This window comes from Belonocnema kinseyi, chromosome 8 (genome assembly GCF_010883055.1).
Source record: "Belonocnema kinseyi isolate 2016_QV_RU_SX_M_011 chromosome 8, B_treatae_v1, whole genome shotgun sequence".
NCBI lineage: Eukaryota > Metazoa > Arthropoda > Insecta > Hymenoptera > Cynipidae > Belonocnema > Belonocnema kinseyi.
The window spans coordinates 18,479,264-18,501,055 of NC_046664.1; the positions used below are offsets into that span (position 1 = coordinate 18,479,264).

A 21,792-nucleotide genomic window follows, 5' to 3' on the forward strand; every position below is an offset into this window, starting at 1 on the left:
TGTGAGCACAAATAACGATCTAGAAATGTCCTATGCTAGTACAAATAACATTCTAGAAATCTCCTATGTTAGCACAAATAACTTTCTAGGAACGTCCTATGTTATCAGAAATAAAATTCTAGAACCGTTCTATGTTAGCACAAATAACGTTCTAGGAACGTCCTATGTTATAAAAAATAACATTCTATGAATGTCCTATGTTAGCACAAATAATTTTTTGGAAACGTCCATTGTTATCAAATATTTCATTTTAGGAAAATCATACGTTAGCAAAAATAAGGGTCTAGAAATATCCTATATTGTCAAATATTATATTCTAGGAACGTCCTATGTTAGCACAGATTACGTTATAGAAACGCCCTATGTTAGCAAAAACAACGGTCTAGAAACGTCCTACAGTTATCAAATATTACATTCTAGGAACGTCCTATGTGAGCACAAATAACGATCTAGAAATGTCCTATGCTAGTACAAATAACATTCTAGAAATCTCCTATGTTAGCACAAATAACTTTCTAGGAACGTCCTATGTTATCAGAAATAAAATTCTAGAAACGTCCTATGTTAGCACAAATAACGGTCTAGAAATGTCCTATGTTAGCACAAATAACTTTCTACGAACGTCTTATGTTATCACAAATAACGTTCTAGAAATGCCCTATGCTAATACAAAAAACGTTCTAGAAATGTCCTATGTTAACACAAATAACTTTCTAGGAACATCCTATGTTATCAGAAATAACATTTTATGAACGTCCTATGTTAGCACAAATAATTTTCTAGAAACGTCCATTCTTATCAAATATTACATTCTAGGAACGTCCTATGTTAGCAAAGGTAAGGGTCTAGAAACATCCTATGTTGTCAAATAATAGATTCCAGGAACTTCCTATGTTAGCACAGATTACGTTATAGAAACGCACTATGTTAGCAAAAATAACCATCTAGAAACGTCCTATAGTTATCAAATATTACATTCTACGAATGTCCTATGTGAGCACAAATAACGTTCTAGAAATTTCCTATGCTAGTACAAATAACGTTCTAGAAATCTCCTATTTTAGGACAAATAACTTTCTAGGAATGTCCTATGTTATCAGAAATAAAATTCTATAACCGCACTATGTTAGCACAAATAACGTTCTAGAAATGTCCTATGTTAGCACAAATAACTTTCTAGGAACGTCCTATGTTATCAGAAATAAAATTCTAGAAACGTCCTATGTTAGCACAAATAACGGTCTAGAAATGTCCTATGTTAGCACAAATAACGTTCTAGGAAAGTCCTATGTTATCAAAAATAACATTCTATGAACGTCCTATGTTAGCAGAAATAATTTTTTAGAAACGTCCATTGTTATCAAATATTACATTCTAGGAAAATCCTATGTTAGCAAAAATATGGGTCTAGAAACATCCTATGTTGTCAAATATTACATTATAGGAACGTCCTATGTTAGCACAAATAACGTTCTAGAAATGTCCCATGCTAGTACAAATAAAGTTCTAGAAATGTCCTATGTTAGCACAAATAACTTTCTAGAAACGTCCTATGTTATCAGAAATAAAATTCTAGAACCGTCCTATGTTAGCACCAATATCGGTCTAGAAATGTCTTATGTTAGCACAAATAACTTTCTAGGAACGTCCTATGTTATCAGAAATAACATTCTAGGAACGTCCTATGTTAGCACAAATATTTTTCTAGAAACGTCCATTCTTATCAAATATTACATTCTAGGAACGTCCTATGTTAGCAAAAATAAGGGTCTAGAAACATCCTATGTTGACAAATATTAGATTCTAGGAACGTCCTATTTCCGTACAGATTACGTTATAGAAACGCCCTATCTTAGTAAAAATAACGGTCTAGAAACGTCCTATAGTTATCAAATATTACATTCTAGTAACGTCCTATGTTAACACAAATAACGTTCTAGAAATGTCCTATGCTAATACAAATAACGTTCTAGAAATGTCCTATGTTAGCACAAATACCTTTCTAGGAACATCCTATGTCATCAGAAATAAAATTCTAGGAACGTCCTACGTTAGAACAAATAACGTTCTATAAATGTCCTACGTTAGCACAAATAACAATCTAGAAATGTCTTATGTTAGCACAAGTAACCTTCTACAAACGTTCTATGTTAGCACTAGGTATGCAATATTCTCTTAATTCGATTTTATTAGTGACATACATATACATATTAGAAGACATACTTAGCCATGAAAGGTACGTGTGTTGCATGAGTATAAAGATCGGTAGCCATCTTGGTAGCGTCGGATATGTTTCGGCAGTCCATCAGCCAGAATCTGGCAGACACGGTCGTCGTGAAGGAGACACAATCTTTAACGAAGGTCAATGGTGTTGACCCGGTCACATCTTCCCAGACGGCTCGAGACTGACCCCCTAACACGCGTGACAAGTTCAATCAAATTATTTTAATATCTTCATTCTGCTGTTAGTATTTAAATGGCAAAACGTGAGGTGTGTGAATAGATTTAGAAGCGCTGATTTTAAATACAGTCTTCCTAATAAAAAAACGATTACTAATCAAATAATTCAGAAATTGATCGACCCTATTAAACTTTACTCCTAGGGCCTTCCATGTAATCAAATTTGTAATCCTAAATAAATTTCAGGATCTTTTTTCTAAGATTTTTTTACTTTGTCTCTGTTGGTCCTATAAAAATCTCTTCTCATAAACTTACACCAAAAATATAGAATTTTACGAAAATAAAAAAAGGCAAATTTCTAGAGAGTCTTTAGATTTTAGATACCTTTTTCTTATAGAGAAAACAATACTTCTCGTTTAGGCCCAACAGGAAACATTTTTTAGACGATTCGACATTTAGAAATTTTTAGACAATTTTAGAAAATAAACATTTTCGATGGTGGCCTGTAAATGGTCAGTAGGGGTGTTGAAAAAAAAAGAAAGTCCCAATTTGAACTTGCATTATCGAATTTTTTGTTCCTTTGGGGATTTTTCCCTCAGCACGATGAACCAAATGCATGGGAATAAACCTTATTTTGTTAATAAATATCCATAAATTGCTTCTAAGAATATATGCGTTTATGTGTTGCTATTTTGTTTTATTTAATAAATTAAAATTTTTAAATAATTTACAATTTTACTTTAGTTTTTCTACAATAATTTGATTTTCCCGGGTAAAAATATCACGTGACATCCTAAGAATGTAAATAATTATAATTAATTATAAGTAATTATAATCACGGATGTTATTCTGAGATTCTTATTATTCTACAATGTTTCTTGTGTAATTTTTAAATAGACAAGGTTGTTTCATGAACAATTAATTTCAAAATTTCTTGTTAACTTTTTAACCTATGAAATGAATTTTCCACTAAAATGAGGATTGTTTAAGAAACAAAAATCATTTTCATTCACAAAAATTAGCTTTCTACTAAAAAACATGAATTTTAAATAAAAGACATGGATTTTCAGCTACAAAATATCAGTTTTTCAACTAAAATTAAATGCTGATATTCTCGTAAAAATTTATTTTTATCATAAAAACAAATTTTGAACAAAATAGTTAAATTTGCAAACAAAAAAATGAATTGTCTATCAAAAAATTGAATTTTCTCTCCCAAAAGAGACGAATTTTCAACAAAATGTATGAATTTTTAATCGAACATGGAGTAATTCAATTTTCAATTAAATAATTGAATTTTCAAACAAAAATCTTCAACACAATTTAAAAATTTATAATCAAAGAAATGAATTTCAAACTATGATGATAAATTTTCAATAAAAGAATATATTTTTAACTAAGATTATGATTTTTGATCTGAAACAGTTGAATTTTCAACCAAGAAAAAAAAAACAAATTTTGAACCAAATAATTATATTTTCAACAAAAGTTATGAATTTCTAACTAAAATGGTGAATCTACAATTAAAAAAAAAAGTTGCATTCTCAAACAAAAATAGAACGAATTTTCAAGAACATAGTTACATTTTTAACCAAAGTAATAAATTTTCAACTAAAATGATGAATATTAAACTATAATAGTTCAATTTTGAAACATAACGATTAATTTCAAGCTAAAGTGATGAATTTTCAACTGGGATAGTTGAATTCTTCACGGAAATAGTTGAATTTTCAATCAAGAAGATCAATTTTGAACTAAAAAAGACATTCTTTTAATAAAAAATGAAATAGTTATATTTTCAGTGAAAAAATTAATTTTTAACAAAAAGGAAACAAAATATTTCAATTTTGAACTAAAGAAATTAATTTTCAACAAATGGAATGAACTTTCCACTAAAAAAATTAATTTTAAACCAAAAATGGATTATTAAAAGTTTTAGTTAAAAATTAATGTTTAAATAATGAAAAATAAATTTTGAACAAAGTAGTTCCACAAATTTTTAACAAGATATTCGAAAATTCTCGATCAAAAAAGTTTATTTTTCAACCAAGTAGTTGCATTTTCAAACATAAAACATGACATTTCTACGAAAACAGACGTATCTTTGAGCAAAAAAAAAATTTTAATCAAAAAAGCTTTTTCAGTCAGTAGAGAAAAAATGTGATATTTTGGTGCTAAAAATTTTTAACTAAAAAGATTGATTTTTTGTTTTTAAAAAAATTATGGAATTATGAACAGAATAATAAAATTCCGTGTTGATTCCCAATGTATATAAATTACAAAAATGACTTTTTCGAGATCAAAATTTTCATTTAAACAACTGAATACAATCTCTACAAAATGTTTATTATTTTCAATACTTTTTAGAACTTGTAATTTTTTACGCAAATCGATGTTTTTCTTTCTTCATAAATTTAGTGAAATTTCGCGCCTTTCAACTTTTTTAGATTTGAATTAAAATTTGATTTTAATTTAAAAATTAAAAATCGCGAATTTTCGTTTTCGGGCATAAAAAAGCAGAACATAGCACAAAAATTCAGAAAATCGGGAGAGTGATGAAAATCAGGACATGTCCTGAAAAAACAAGCACCTCTGGTCACCCTACTAAATACGTAACTATATTTTTGTTCTTTTATTATTCGACATAATTCTTCGTTCTCTTTCTAAGATAAAGATATGACAAAAATAAACTTTTGTCCCTTGCATTTGGTGCTATTGTTTTCTCCTTAGCACTCGACGGTGCGAAGCTAGCTTACGAGCGCAGCTCGGCTCTCAGATGCGGAGAACCCCGGCTAGAGCAGCGACAGGTGTGCGCGCGCACGCCAGGCACGCACGCTGATTCGCGCCCCTCTCTTTCCCGCGCCGACGGTTCTCCGCATGTGAGAGCCGAGCTGCGCTCGTAAGTCAATTTTATAATGGCTCTACTCCGCTCCCTGATAACTTTTTTGAACAGAGAAAAATACTTGCTAGGGAAAGCTGAGAATTTGATGAAGTGACAAAAGTTGAAAAAGCGACGATCTCTATTTAAAAGCAGACATTTGATGTGCTCTCTTGACACGTGCTTCATACAATGGTTATAGATGTAGAAACAATAAATAAGAGTGTATGCAATTCGAATGATAATGCTTGCGAAATAATTAAAAATAATGAAACACACTTAATAATTAATTAAAAGCAATGTGTGTGTAATAAAACAGTTAAGCGCCAAGAAGTAGAAGTGTACTCTCAAAAGAACGTAATGCCTCTCCTAATCATACTTTTATTTATGAAGATGAATATTCGTCCTGATCACAAGAACTGACACATTTTCTTTGAATTTTATTTATAAATACCCAGAATTCAAGAGTCACTTTCAACGGCAATTTAAACAATTTTCTTATTTTTTATTTAACACTATTAATTCTTATTGCTAGATAGTTTAATATAATTTATTTTTTATTTGAGTCGCATAAAGGGAAAATAAATATTTAATGGTTGTTTTGAGTCGCTCTGGAACTAATTTTTTTCATTTTCTATTTTCAAATCAGGTCTAAAAAAAAAGTTTTTTTTATGTTTTTGAGAATAGAAATGTTATTATTAGTCATGGCTCACAAAAGAAAAATAATTATTTCAACAATAGTTTTTGTAATTGAATTTGTTCTTACTGTCGTTTCTTAATCATTTTTTTTTTGAAATGGCTGAATTTTAACATATAATAGCTTATTTTATTTGAAAAAAATTATCTGCAACTTTACTATTTCCAATTACGAATATAAGTAAATAATCTTTAGATATATTCATTTGTTTAAAAACTGTTTTCTTTCCAAAAATTGCATTAAAGATTTCAGTCATCGGAAAAATGACTCTTGATATTGGAAATAATGAATTTGTCGAGAATATTTTTCCAGAAAAATAAGCCATACATTATTAAAAGTCAACCATTTATCGAAAATTAGTGAAAAGCGATAGTAAAATAACAGTTTGTTGTAAAAAACATTGTTTAGATAAATATGTATTTTTTGTAGGTTTTAGAATTTATCACTAAAAATAATGTTTTTTTTAATGATAATATTTTTTAATAAATATTTTTATTGTTTTAGGTACAAACCAAAATATTATTTTAAAAAATTGAATGTGATTTAAAATTTTAAGTCAACAAAATTTGTATAATTTTGAAAATGGAAGAACTTTAAATAAAAAACTGATTTAAATTACGTAAACCTTTTATTAACTGCAAAAAGTTAAATAGGATAAAACAGCTTTCAACAGTTAGCAGTTGTTTTCTGTTGTTTAAAGATTTTTTTTTTGAAAAGAAAAATGTAAAATTAAGCAGACTGTACGTCTCAAAAATTGGTCAAATTTTTAATTAAACATATGTAAATTAAAAAAAGTCTGTCTCATTACAATTTTGAATTTTTTGACTGAAATGTATACAATTCTTAAGTTGAACTATTGAAAAAATAAAAAATGGAGAAAACTGAAAAAATCCATAAAACAAAATTCCCGAAAAATCAAAATAGAAAATTTCCGACACTAGGTAATTTCCAACAATTTAAAATTTCACACTATAAAATTTCCGACTTATGAAATTCCTGAATCTAAAAAATTCAAAAATTGATTTAATAATAATAAATAATAAAATAAAATTTTAAAAAGTTCATTAAATAAAAGTATATTTTATCTATTATTCTATTTTGCAATTTATTAATTGTTTAGAATACCGAATTTTATAATTTCAAGATTTCCGTGCTGGCAAATTTACAATTTCGTAAACTTAAGAAAATGGTAAATTTTTAAATTGAACATGTGCAAATTAAGAAAATGTTTGTACAAAAATATAAAATTGGGAAGACTAACAAATCTCGAAAAATAAAATTCCCAGCACTATACAATTTCCGACAATTTAAAATTCTCGAATGATAAAATTCCCAAAATTTTATAATAATCGCGAAATTTGAAAATTACCGAGAAAACTAATGAATAAAATAATGTACATGTTCAATTAATAGAAGTATATTTTATTTTTTATGCTTTTTTGCAATTTTCTAATTGTTTAGCTTACGAAATTATTGATTTTAAAAAATGCCTGTGTTGGAAAATTTACAGAATCGTAAATCCAAAAAATATTTAATTTTTTTAATTGAACATTTGCAAATCACAACAACAAAAATTCGTATAATTATACAACTTGGAATTTTTTGACAATGTATACAGCTCAAAAATTTTAAATATACAAAAATAGGAAATCGGAAAGACTGATAAATCTCGAAAAATAAAATTCCTAGCACTATCAAATTTCCAACAATTTAAAATTCTCGAATAATAAAATCCCCAAAATTCGTAATATTAGTGAATTTTGAAAATTATCGAGATAAAATTGCAGAAATTGTAAAATATATAATACTATAAAATTGGCGACATATGAAAATTTCCAAATTATAAAATTCCCAAATTTAAACAACTCGAAATTTTTTTGAATAATAATTAACAATTAAGTTTACAATTTTTCAACTGTTTAGATTGGAAAATATTCCAACTCGGATTTTTTTTATATTTCAGTATCAGAATAGATATTTTTCGGGAATTTATTAGTCCTCGCAAGAAATCCAGATAGAGAATTAAAAAATGATAAGACATTAATTAAGTTTTTTTTTATTCTCTGAAAAAAGAAAAGAAATCGTTCAAAACTGAAATTGTTCAAAGTTGTATCACTTAAATCGAGAAATCATCTTTCCTCTTCATAATTTGTAATATGAATATTAATTTCTCGTTAAAAAGAGAAAGGATTATTTTCACGGAAAAATAGAATTGTTTATCTAAGAAATTATGTTTTCGGCCGAATTTTTTCTGTCATTACTTCTTACGAAGTTTTTGAAAATCATACGACATACGATTTTTAAAAAAATTGTAAGGGACAACATCATTAAAAAAAAATTGGAAAAAATTTTATAAATAAATAAAACTATATTTCAGTAGATTTCACTAACACTAATTTATTTTCCAGTTTATGAAACTAAAAGAAATTTACAAAAAAGGGTATTTTTTCCGTTAAAAAAAAATCCTTTCTTCTTTAAAAGTGACCATCTGTAAATTGCAAGCCGCTCAAAAATTAATAAATCAAAGGAATTTTCAAAATTGAGAAAGAGACTATTTATAATAAATTTTGCAGTTGTATAGTTCCATTTCTTTCCTAGTAATATCAAGGCGATTAAAAATTTAGAATAAAACGATAAATATATTATTAAAGAGCCGATTAGCGAAAATTTTATGAATTTTAAAATACAAATTTTAACCAATTTTTAAATGAAATTTTAAATATTATTTACATTTTTTATTATTTATATTATAAATTTATTCAAATTCAATTCAAACGAATGTGCTGAAATAAAAACTATCAATTTACAAGGAGCTAGAATAGTAAAAGTTTAATCTACTTGAATTATTGGTCCATACCTAAATGACTCAATCCTAACAATACGCAAGCATTAACAACGAATCACAACAAACATGTATACAAAAATGGTAATAATCAGCAAGATCTTTCTTTGAAATAGGCAGCAACCACCTTCCTTTCGAACCTCATTTATAATTTCAATTGTATCGCGCGCTACGCGCGCTAGTTTTCCGATTTTTGGGGAAAAATAATTTTTAATGAAAAATAAAAAATTTCTGATACCTATTTTCAATTTTAATACCTTATTTTCTTATCAAGTTATACAAATACAATTTTTCCAACATTATATAAAAAAAATTCCCAAAAATATTTGAAGATTTCATATATCTTAAAACAAAATTTAAAAAAAATTTTAAGCGTATAGTTGAATTATAAAAAAAAAGTAAATTCTCAACGATGAATGTAATGCATAATTGATATTTCATGTAAAAATACTATTTTAAATGAAAAAGAGTTGAAAACATTAAAAAAAGACGAATTTTCAACAAAATAGTTGAATCTTCAAGTAAAAAAATTAATTTTCAACCAAAAATAGTTACATTTTTCACCGATAAAGATCAGATTTATACAAAATACAAATGAAATTTCAAATAAAGAGGAATTAAAAAAAATTAACAAAGTATTTTAACTTTTAACAAAGTGATTGAATATTTAATTGAATTTTAATTTTAAATAAAAAATAGTTGAACTCAAACGAAAATTGTTAACCAAAAAAGGATAGATTTTTACCAAAAGAGTTGAATTTTCAACCAAAAAATATTTTTTTGATCAAGAAGGAAACAAAATTACAAATTTTGTATTAAAGTTGATGAATTTTCAACCTTTCCTGACCAGAAAGTCGAATTTTTAACAAAACAATGGAGTTTTTAAACAAAAAGAATTGTTAAAATTAAATAAAAATGATAAATTTTTATAGAAATATTTAAATTTGCATCAGAAAAGTCGCCTTTGTAACAAAAAAGAAAAAATCCAACCAAAGTGATTAATTCTCTACAAAAGAAAGCATTTTCATCCAAGAAACATTTTTCAATCAAGAAAGAAAAAGAATTCCAACCAAATTGTTGAAATTCAAATGAAAAAAAAACACGAATTTTCAATATAAAAACACGAATTTTCAATAAAAAATTTGAATTTTCAACCAGAAGAATGACTTTTTTCACAAAATTGATAATAATAACAATTAAATTTTGAATCTGAAAATATAATAGTAGAGCATTCAAACAAAAATAATTAGTTTCACAAAAAATAGTTGAATTTTCTTGTTGTGCTTTATTAATTCAGTTGCATTTTTTTTAAATATTAAATTTTTATCAAAAAGGACGAATTTTCTATAAATAAATATATATTTTTTACCCAAAAATATGAATTGTAAACCAAAAAGTTAATTTTCATCCAAATAATTGAATTTCAAAGCAGATAGGTGAATTTTCTACCAAAAATATCAATTTTCGAGCAAATAGTTAAACTGTTTAAAATAAGACGTTAGAATTTCTTGGAAAAAAGACGAATTTTTCACGAAATAGTTTTGTTCTTAACCAGAACCAAATTAATTTTCAACAAAAAGGATAAATTTTCAACCATTTGTATTTTTAATCAAGAAAATTTAATTTTTGCAAAAAAAAAAGAATTTTTTTAGAAAATAGTTTAATTTTTTAACCAGAATACATGAATTTACATCAAAAAAGTTTATGTTCAACCAAGAAGATTAATTATCTACAAAAAAAAAAGAATTTTCAAGGAAATCGTTACATTTTTCATTAAAGAAATGAATCCTTACCTGAGAAAACGAATATTGAAATAAATAAATGAATTTTTAATAAAGTAGTTGCAACTTTTTAAAATAAGATATTATAATTTCTTTTAAAAAATACGATTTTTCAGGAGAATAGTTAAATCCTCAACCAAAAGCAAATTAATTTCCCATAAAAATGTTGAATTTTTAAACCAAAAAGGCGAAATCTTCTCAAGCTTTTAATAATTTTTTATCTTTTTGAAACTTCTCAATATCTTTTGAATTGAGTCAAGGTTTTCCGAAAATAGATAAAATCCTGAAAAATGAAACAAATTGTCTTAAAATATTCAAAATTCTTTTCCGAAATATTTCGAAATCTTAAAAACTTTTTTTCGTTACTAGTTTTTTTATTTTTGTGGAAAAATAATTTTCAATAAAAAATAAACAATTTCGAATAACTAAATTTCAAATTTATTTGCTTATTTGTTTTTGAATTTATACAAATATAATTCTTTTAAGATTATTTTAAAAATTCCAAACAAATTTTGAAAATTTCAGATATCTAAAATTAAAATTATAGCATTAAAATGAATTTTCAAGCGAATTCTTGAATTAAAATATAAGATGTCAATGAAAAATGTAATGTATATTTAATAATTCAACTAAAAATACTATTCTAATAAAAAACAGTTGGACACATCCAAAAAAGATGAATTTTCAACAAAATAGTTGAATCTTCAAGTAAAAAAGATTAAATTTTAAAAATAATAGTTACATTTCAGACCAAAAAAAGCGTCTTTAAACTGAAAACTATCAATTTTCTAGCCAAGCTGGAATATTTGTACAAAGTATTAAAAGTTTTAACAAAGTGGTTCTTAAAAAAAATATATTTAAAAAAACAATTCGAACAAAAAAAAGAATATTAAAACAAACAGAAAAATTAATTTTTAACGAAAAATGTATCCAATATTTGATATTTTTACCAATTAGTTTTAATTACATAAGAAATATTTTCAGTCAAACTAAAATATGAAAAATTTTAACCAAATTTTTAATTTTTCTATCAAACGAATTCTCAATAAAACAGTTGGCTTTTAAAAAAAAGGATATTTTTTAAATAAAATTGTTTAATAAAATTGGTGAAATTGGTTAATTTTCAACAAAAAATTTGATTTTTTAACCAATACAATTTTTTCGTTCAAGAGAGAAGAAAAATCACTTGAATTGTGGAATTTCCAAAAAAAAGTTAATTTTAAACCGAAAACAATCTTTCAATCAAGAAGGAAACAAAAAGACCAATTTTCAACAAAAAAGTTGAATTTTTAACGAAAAAGAAAAACTTTAAAATAAAATTGTTGAATTTTTATTAAAATCTTTTAATTTGCCACAGAAAAGTCGCATTTTTAACAAAAAATGAATCAAATGTCTACCCAAATATATAAATTATCAACACAAGAATAGAATTTTCAACAAAAAAGTTAATTTTCAACCAGATATTGAAATTTGTAACTTTCTTGTTGGGCTCTATTAATTAAGTTGCATTTTTAATAAAAAAAAGATCAAATTTTTATCAAAAAAGACGAATTTTCTACACAGTAGTTTAATTTTTTTTTATCCGCAACAATGGACTGTCTACAAAAAAATAATTTTCAACCAAATAGTTGAATTTTAAGTCAAGCAGGCGAAGTTTCCAACAAAGAGATTACTTTTCTATAAAAAAAAATTCAACGAAATAGTAACATTTTCCATTTAATTTTCGATTAATGTTCAAGTAAAGAAATAGATTTTTAACAATTTATTTTAACTTTTGAAAGGAGAAGACTTTAAAATTTATTTTTAAAAAATGAATTTTTTACGGAATAGTGATATTTTTAAACAAAAACAAATTATTTTTCAACAAAAAAGATAATTTTTTAACCATTTGCATTATTAATTTTGCAAAAAATTAGTTTTTGCAAAATAGTTTCATTTGTTAACCCGATTATATGAATTTTCAACAAAAAAAGTTAATTTTTAACCAAAAATTTCAAATTTAAACCAAATAGATTTATTTTCGGTCAAGAATATTAATTTTCTACCAAAAAAAAATGAGTTTTCAAGGAAATAGTTACATTTTCCATTAAAGAGTTGAATCTTCAAATAAATTAATAAATATTCAAATAAATAAATTATTTTTTAACAAAGTAATTTAATATTTTTGAATAAAAACATTAGAATAAATACAAAAATAGACAAATTTTCAGCAGAATAGTTAAATTCTCAACCAAAAACAGATTAATTCCTAATAACAAAGTTGCATTTTTTATTCAAAAAAGACAAAATCTTCTAAAGATTTTATTTTTTTTCCTAATCTTTCCAAAACTTCCAAATATCTTTTCAAATAATTGAAGGTTTTCCCAAAAATTTATGAAAATCCTGAGAAATGACAAAAATTGTCTTGAAATATTATAAAATTCTTTTCCGACATATTTTCAACTCTACAAAAGAAAAGCATTTTCAGTCAAGAAACATTTTTCAATCAAGAAAGAAAAAGAATTCCAACCAAATTGTTGAATTTTTAATGAAAAAAAAAACAATTTTCAATATAAAAACACGAATTTGATAATTATAACAATTAAATTTTGAATCTGAAAATATAATAGTAGAGCATTCAAACAAAAATAATTAGTTTCACAAAAAATAGTTAAATTTTCTTGTTGTGCTTTATTAATTCAGTTGCATTTTTTTTAAATATTAAATTTTTATCAAAAGGGACGAATTTTCTATAAAGAAATATATATTTATTTATATTTTTTTACCCAAAAATATGAATTGTCAACAAAAAAGTTAATTTTCATCCAAATAATCGAATTTCAAACCAGATAGGTGAATTTTCTACCAAAAAAAGATAAATTTTCGATAAATTTTGTCTTGAAATATTATAAAATTCTTTTCCGACATATTTTCAAATCTTCGAAACTTTTTAATGTTACCATTTATGTTAAAAAATAAAACCTGAATTATTTAAAACTTTGCAAAAAATTGTATTGTTGGTACCATTAATTTATTTGTTACTGGACAAAGTTCGATAATAAAATGTTAAGAACAAAATTATTTTTCAATATTAACAAATAATTTACATTTTATAAAACATATTTATGTTTAGGATCATTTAAAAGTAAATTTTTTCAGCAAATTAAATTCCTTATTTTGACATTTCTTTTTAAAAAATTAATGGTGCAGAAATTTGTATAGTTTTTTTTTTTTATAAACAGACTGAAATAAATTAATAATAATGTAATAAATTCATCTCAAGTCTCATTTCTCAATGAATTTTTTATGTACAATTTCATTTTCAGAAAAGTTTTTTGCATTTTAAATCAGCCAGGACAAGATAATAATTCGAGAATGAATTTTATAATATTCTTAATCGCTAAAGAACCGTGGCTGTGCGAACTGCAATAATAAAATTATGGGTCAATGATTGCCACCTACGTTTCGAAGAGAATTTATCTGATAATTGACGAAACTCAAATTTTATCACAGGTCTGATTTAACCTTTTTTTCATGCGATTAATATGTAAAAAGTAGAGGGTAAAACTATTTCTACTGAACTTTGAAAAAATAATTCTATGAGAATTTTAAGATTTTTTAGAAAATTAATAAGATAATATTAATAAGTAAATAATAATAAAATAAATAAATAATAAAACTAATGAGATAAGATAAAAAAATAAAATTTTTTATAAAAAAAAACATCTTTATCAAAGATTCGAAACTGCATCCTGCAATAAAATTATTCAGATTTTAAAGTTTGTAAAATTCCGTCAAAATTTCATGACTTTTCTAGGTTTGGTAGACGTTATTTTGAAAAAATTCAGAGTCAAAATTTCCAAAATCCAGTCAATTAAAATTAGTTTTTTTTTTAATTCTACTGATCACAGACTAATTTACGAACAATTACTTATGCAATTATTAATTAATGCAAATGTTAAGGGCTTTTTAACAGTTATTTAATTCTAAACAATTCTCATCAATATTAATTTTTTTTGTCTGGAATTATTATAATCATATTGAGGGATTGAATAGTAGACTTTGATTTTATTCAAAATATTTTTATACATATTTCCGAAAAATTGGAAAGATTTAAAATAGTTTAGAAAGATTTCTAAGATTAAAAAATATCATAGAAGTTTTTAAAGATTTCGCAAGCAATCTAAGATTTCAAAGATTTCAAAAGATTGCAAGGATTACAAATATATTTCGAAGATTTGAACGATTTTAGGAAAAATTTTAAGATTTCAAATTTTTCTCAAGTTTTTAAAGATTTTAGAAAGATTAAAAATATTCTAAAATATGTCAAAAGATTTTTAAGATTTCAACAAATTTAAAGATTTTAGAACAATTTAAAAGATTCCAAAATATTTGAAACATTCTGAAGATATTAAAAAAATGTCAAAAATTTTAAAACAATTCGCAACGATTTTCTTATTCATAAAAATTAAAAAATTTCAGGTTTGAAATACTTTAGAAGCATTTAAATGATTTTAAAATATTTCTAAAGATTTCAAGAGATTTCAAAATATATTTCAAAACATTGAAAATGATTTCACAACGATTTTAAACAAGTTTCACAAAAAATTGCAAAGATTTAAAAAAAAAATTCCAACTATTTAAAAGATTTCCAAAAATTTGAAAGGATTCCAAAATATTTTTAAGAGCCTTAAGACTTTAGAAAGATTTAAAATCTTCCAAAGAAAAAAGATGTAGAGTATTTCAAAATATTTGAGAAGATTTCAACGATTTCGCAAATATTTTAAAGATTGCAGAACATTTGAAAGATTTTAAATATTCTATAAAAATAAAATATTTCAAAATATTCCAAAAGATTTCAAAGGTTCTAAATATTTTAGAAAGATTTCAATGTGTTTTTAAATTCTTCAAAACTTTCACACAAATTTAAAAAAAAACTTTTTTATATATACGACAATTTAAAAAGTTTCAAAGATTCTGAAGATTATAGAAATATTTCAAAAAAAATATTTTAATACTTGCCAGAAGATCACAGAATATTTTTAATATTTTAGAAAGACTATAAATATTTCAAATATTTCAGAAAGATTACAATTATTTTCAATATTTCAGAAGGATTAAAAATATTGGACAGATTTTAGAAAGATTTTTTTATATTTTTAAGACTTCAGAATGATACAAGATATTTGAAAGATTTCGAAAAGGTTACAAATATTTTCAAGATTTCAAAAAGATTACAAATATTTTTAAGATAAGAATAATATTTTAAAGATTTCGGAACGATTACAAATATTTTAAAGGTATCAGAAAGATTACAAATACTTTCAAGATTTCAGAAAGATTAAAAATATTTTAATGATTTCGGAAAGATTACAAATATTTTCAAGATTTCAGAAAGATTGTTTGTATTTTAATAATTTCACAAAGATTACAAATATTGTGTAGATTTCAGAAAGATTTGTTATATTTTAAAAATTTCAGACATATTAAAAATGTTTCAAATATTTGGGAAAGATTACAAATATTTTGAAGATTTCAGAAATATTTCATATATTTTTTAATGACTTCAGAAAGATTTTTTATATTTTAAAGATTTCAGAAAGATTACAAATATTTTTAAGAATTCAGAAAGATTACAAATATTTTAAAGATTTCAGAAAGATAAAAAATATTTTAAAAATTTCAGAAATATTAAAAATATGTCAAAGATTTCGGAAAGATTACAAATATTTTAAAGATTTCAGAAAGGTTTTTTATATTTTAAGGATTTCAGAAAACTTAATAATATTTTAAAGATTTTGGAAATATTACAAATATTTTAACGATTTCAGAATTATTAAAAATATTTCAAAGATTTCGGAAAGATTACAAATATTTTAAAGATATCAGAAAGATTTCATATATTTTAAAGATTTCAGAAAAGTTTTTTATATTTTAAAGATTTCAGAAAACTTAATAATATTTTAAAGATTTCGGAAATATTACAAATATTTTAAAGATTTCAGAAAGATAAAAAATATTTTTAAAATTTCAGAAATATTAAAAATATGTCAAAGATTTCGGAAAGATTACAAATATTTTAAAGGTTTCAGAAAGATTACAAATATTTTAAAGATTTCAGAAAGGTTTTTTATATTTTAAGGATTTCAGAAAACTTAATAATATTTTAAAGATTTTGGAAATATTACAAATATTTTAAAGATTTCAGAATTATTAAAAATATTTCAAAGATTTCGGAAAGATTACAAATATTTTAAAGATATCAGAAAGATTTCATATATTTTAAAGATTTGAGAAAGATTTTTTATATTTTAAAGATTTCAGAACGATTACAAATATTTTAAAGATTTCAGAAAGATTACAAATATTTTAAAGATTTCAGAAAGGTTTTTTATATTTTAAAGATTTCAGAAAGATTTTTTATATTTTAAAGATTTCAGAACGATTACAAATATTTTTAAGATTTCAGAAAGATTACAAATATTTTAAAGATTTCAGAAAGATTACAAATATTTTTAAGATTTCAGAAAGATTACAAATATTTTTAAGATTTCAGAAAGATTACAAATATTTTAAAGATTTCAGAAAGGTTTTTTATATTTTAAAGATTTCAGAAAGATTTTTCATATTTTAAAGATTTCAGAACGATTACAAATATTTTTAAGATTTCAGAAAGATTACAAATATTTTAAAGATTTCAGAAAGATTTCATATATTTTAAAGATTTCAGAAAGATTACAAATATTTTAAAGATTTCAGAAAGGTTTTTTATATTCTAAAGTTTTCTGAAAACTTAATAATATTTTAAAGATTTCGGAAATATTACAAATATTTTTATGATTTCAGAAAGATTTTTCATATTATAAAGATTTCAGAAAGATTAAAAATATTTTTAATATTTCAGATAGATTTTTTATATTTTAAGGATTTCAGAAAGATTAAAAATATTTTTAAAATTTCAGAAATATTTAAAATATTTTAAAGAATTCGGAAAGATTACAAATATTTTAAATATAACAGAAAGATTACAAATATTTTTAATATTTCAGATAGATTTTTTATATTTTAAAGATTTCAGAAAGATTACAAATATATGAAAAGTATTAATTGATTTAATTTCACAAAGATTTCATAAATATTTTAAAGGTTTAGAAAGAATTCACAATGATTTAAGAGATTTCCCAAAGATTTAAAAGATTACAATAGACTTAAAGGTTATAAAAATTTTAGAAAGATTTCAAAGATTCTAAAAATTTTTTAAGTTTTCAAAGATTTCGGAAATTAAATGAATTCAATGAATTAAATGATTCAAAAAAAATTTAAGAGACTCTAGAAGATTTAAAATATTTAAAAAAATTGAAGATGTTTTCTTTTTTTTTAATTTCAAAGATTCCAAAAGATTTTAAAGAAAAGATTTCAGAATGATTAAAAATATTCCAAAATATTTCGAAACATTTTAGAAGGTTACGAAGATTTCACACATATTTAAAAAGATTTCAAAACATTTCAGAAGATGAATGATTTTACAAAGATATTAAAAGATTTTAATGAATTCACGCAGATTTCAAATATAGAAAAAAAATCACAACGTTATCCCAAGGATTTTAAAGATTCCAGAAAATTTAAAATTTTTTAAAGATTTTATAAATATGCAAAAAATTTCAAAATATTTCTCAAGATTTCAAAGATTTTAAATATTTCAGAAAGATAAAAAATATTTCAAAATATTTCATTGATTTCACAAATATTTCAAGAAAATACAAAAAGATTGAGGAAATTTTCGAGAGATTTAAAAGATGCCAAAAAATTGTAGAAATTTTAGAAAAATTTCAAAGATTAAAAGCAATATCAAGATATTCCACCAAGATTTGAAATATTTTGAAGATTTCAAAATTTAAAAAAAAATTATAATGATTTTACAAATAGTTACAAAAATTTTCCAAGAATTCACAACTATTTCAAAAAATTAAAAAGATTTCGATGATTTCACGAAGACTTGTATAACAGATTATTAATTACTCAAAAAAAAAATCGCCGTAATATATAACCAAAAAAATTCCAGTCAATTTTACAAAATACCGTGACTTTTCAAGCTGTTAAAGTAACCCCGATTTTTAGTTTAAATTAACACAGAAAAATCTAAGAGGAAATTCGCCAGGCTTTAAGAAAAACAGGCAAATTTTATGGAATTTATAGAAACTGGAGACAGTAGACCTTGAAAAAAAAGAAATTTCAGAGCCCTCTAAATTGCTCTTAAATTCACAAATAATCTACGAATCTAACATACAAAAAAAAAGAAATAATTTCGAATCTAAACTACAGAAATAAAAAAATTAATAAAAAAAAACAGTTAGCAAAAAGTGGGGATCAATGGGTGATAAAAAAAATCTAAAATAGCTCCAGACCAGATTAAATTGATATTTGAAGGAAGGAGCGATAAGAGATTATTTAGTAAGGTGGTTGGCTGTAATAAATTATGAGGTATAATTAAAATATAATTATTATTTTACCAGTTATGCTGCAGAGGAGCCTCAGAGTTGGCGCATCGCCTGAATACTGATTAATCATGCCTTTATTGGCTGCTTGTGGGACCGGGATTGTCAGAGTTATTGGCTTATGGAATTTTCTTCGTCTTGGTTCTACAGTCACGATTGGTGAGACCGCAACACGATTGCCCAAAAGTTTAGCCACCAGTTCAGCCGGTATCGGATGTGCCTTCAAAAAATTCGATTTATTATATCGATTTTAGAAAGGTGTAAAATATTTTCAAATATTCTGGAAGATTTCATATGATTTTAACAGATTTTATAGATTTCACGAAGATTTTACAAAGATTTAGAAGATTTCATAAGAATTCAGTAGAGTTTCGAAGATTTTATAAAAATATCAAATTTTTTAGAAAATTTTTAACATTTTAAAGTAAGATTTATGATACCAAACGATTTCAAAGTTATGATATATTTTAGAAAGATTTCGAAGAAATTCAGTAGAGTTTCGAAGATTTTTTAAATAAAAATATCTAATTTTAAAAAAGATTTAAAATATTTGACAAAGAGTTTTATGACCCTAAAATATTGTTTAAGATGTTTAAAATTTTTTAAATTGTAACAGATTTTAAACTATTTCATAGATTTCACAAAGATTTTACAAAACTTTTGAAGTTTTCGTGAGAATTCAGTAGTTTTGAAGATTTAATAAAAATATCAATCTTTAAAAAAAATTTGTAACATTTTACAAAAAGTTTGATGATCTTAAAAGATTTTAAAGATTTAATACGTTTTACAAAGATATCGAAAATGTTTAAAATTTAAAAATGTCAAACGATTTTAAACGATTTCATAGATTTCCTAAAAATTTTGAAGATTTCAAAAGAATTCAGTAGAGTTTCGAAGATTTTAAAAATAAAAATATCAAAATTTTAAAAAAATTTTAAACATTTTACAAAGAGTTTTATGATCCCAAAAGATTTCAGAAATGTTTATGATTTTAAGAATTTCAAAAGATTTAAAAAGATTTCATAGATTTAACAAAGATTTTGAAATTTCCATGAAAATTCAGTAGAATTTCGAAGACTGCAAAATTATCAACATTTTAAAAAAATTTTAATGATTTAACAAAGAGTTTGATTATCTTAAGAGATTTGATACGTTTTGCAAAGATTTCGAAAATGTTTAAAATTTCAAACGATTTTAAACGATTTCATAGATTTCTTAAACATTTTGAAGATTTTGTAAGAATTCAGTAGAGTTTCGAAGATTTTTTAAATAAAAATATATAATTTTAAAAAAGATTTTAAATATTTTACAAAAAGTTTTATGAACCCAGAAGATTTCAGAAATGTTTATGATTTTTAAAATTTCAAAAAATTTAAAACGATTTCATAGATTTAATGAAGATTTTACAAAGGTTTTGAAATTTTCATGAAAATTCAGTAGAATTTCGAGCCTGTAAAAATATCAACATTTAAAAAATATTTTAATGATTTTACAAAGAGTTTGATTATCTTAAAATATTTGATACGTTTTACAAAGATTTCGAAAATGTTTAAAATTTTAACATTTCAAACGATTTTAAACAATTTCATAAATTTCTTAAACATTTTGAAGATTTCATGAGAATTGAGGAGAGTTTCGAAGATTTTCTAAATTAAAATGTGTAATTTTAAAAAAGATTTTAAATATTTTACAAAAAGTTTTATGATCACAAAAGATTTCAGAAATGTTTATGATTTTAAAAATTTCAAAAGATTTTAAAAGATTTAGAACATTTAATAGATTTAACGACGACTTTACAAAGACTTTGAAATTTTCATGAAAATTTATTATAATTTCGAAGAGTGTAAAAATATCAACATTTTAAAAAGATTGGAGTGATTTTACAATGAATTAGTGATCTCAAAAGATTTTAAAGATTTGATACGTTTTACAAAGATTTCGAAAATGTGAAAGATTTTAAACGATTTCATAGATTTCACAAATATTTAGAAGATTTCATAAAAATTCAGTAGAGTTTCGAAGATTTAATAAAAATATCCATTTTTTAAAAAGATTTTAATGATTTTACAAAGAATTTGATGATCCCAAAAGATTTCAAAGATTTCAAAGATTTGATAGGTTTTAGAAAGATTTCACAAATGTTTAGATTTTAAAGATTTCAAAAGATTTTGTACAATTTCATAAAAAATTTTACGATTTCATAGATTTTACAAAGATTTCATAAGAATTCAAATTTTATCAAATTTTTAAAAAGATTTTAAATATTTAAAAAAAGAGTTTTATGACCCTAAAAGATTGTTTAAGATGTTTAAGATTCAACATTTTTTAACACATTTTAAACGATTTCATAGATTTCAGAAAGATTTTACAAAGGTTTTGAAGATTTCATAAAAATTCAGTAGAGTTTCGAAGATTTTACAAAAATATCCCATTTTTTAAAAGATTTTAAACATTTTGCAGAAAGTTTTATGTTCCCAAAATATTTCAAAGTTATGACATATTTTAGAAAGATTTCAAAAATGTTTAAGATTTTAAACGATTTCATAGATTTCACAAATATTTTGAAGATTTCATAAGAATTCAGTAGTTTCGAAGATTTTTTGAATAAAAATATATATCATTTTAAAAAAGATTTTAAATATTTTACAAAAAGTTTTATGATCTCAAAATATTTCAAAAATTTTTATGATTTTAAAAATGTCAAAAGATTTTAAACGATT

The 21,792-nt window shown here is 23.3% G+C and overlaps 1 protein-coding gene across 13 annotated transcripts in view; it reads right to left on the reverse strand.

Annotated features, from left to right (window-relative positions):
* The window catches only part of LOC117179162 (ankyrin-3-like), a 645,468-nt gene that overhangs the window by 257,885 nt on the left and 365,791 nt on the right, over positions 1–21,792 (reverse strand). For all 13 annotated transcript variants that reach the window (XR_004467875.1, XR_004467874.1, XR_004467873.1 and 10 more), the window contains 2 exons: positions 19,088–19,292; positions 2,224–2,413 (listed from right to left, as the gene is read on the reverse strand). Coding sequence is in view for 10 of the 13 variants with exons in the window: in XM_033370872.1 (XP_033226763.1) it covers positions 2,224–2,413; positions 19,088–19,292 (395 nt within the window). In the remaining 3 variants the exon portion in view is untranslated. The remainder of the gene's footprint in view (positions 1–2,223; positions 2,414–19,087; positions 19,293–21,792) is intronic.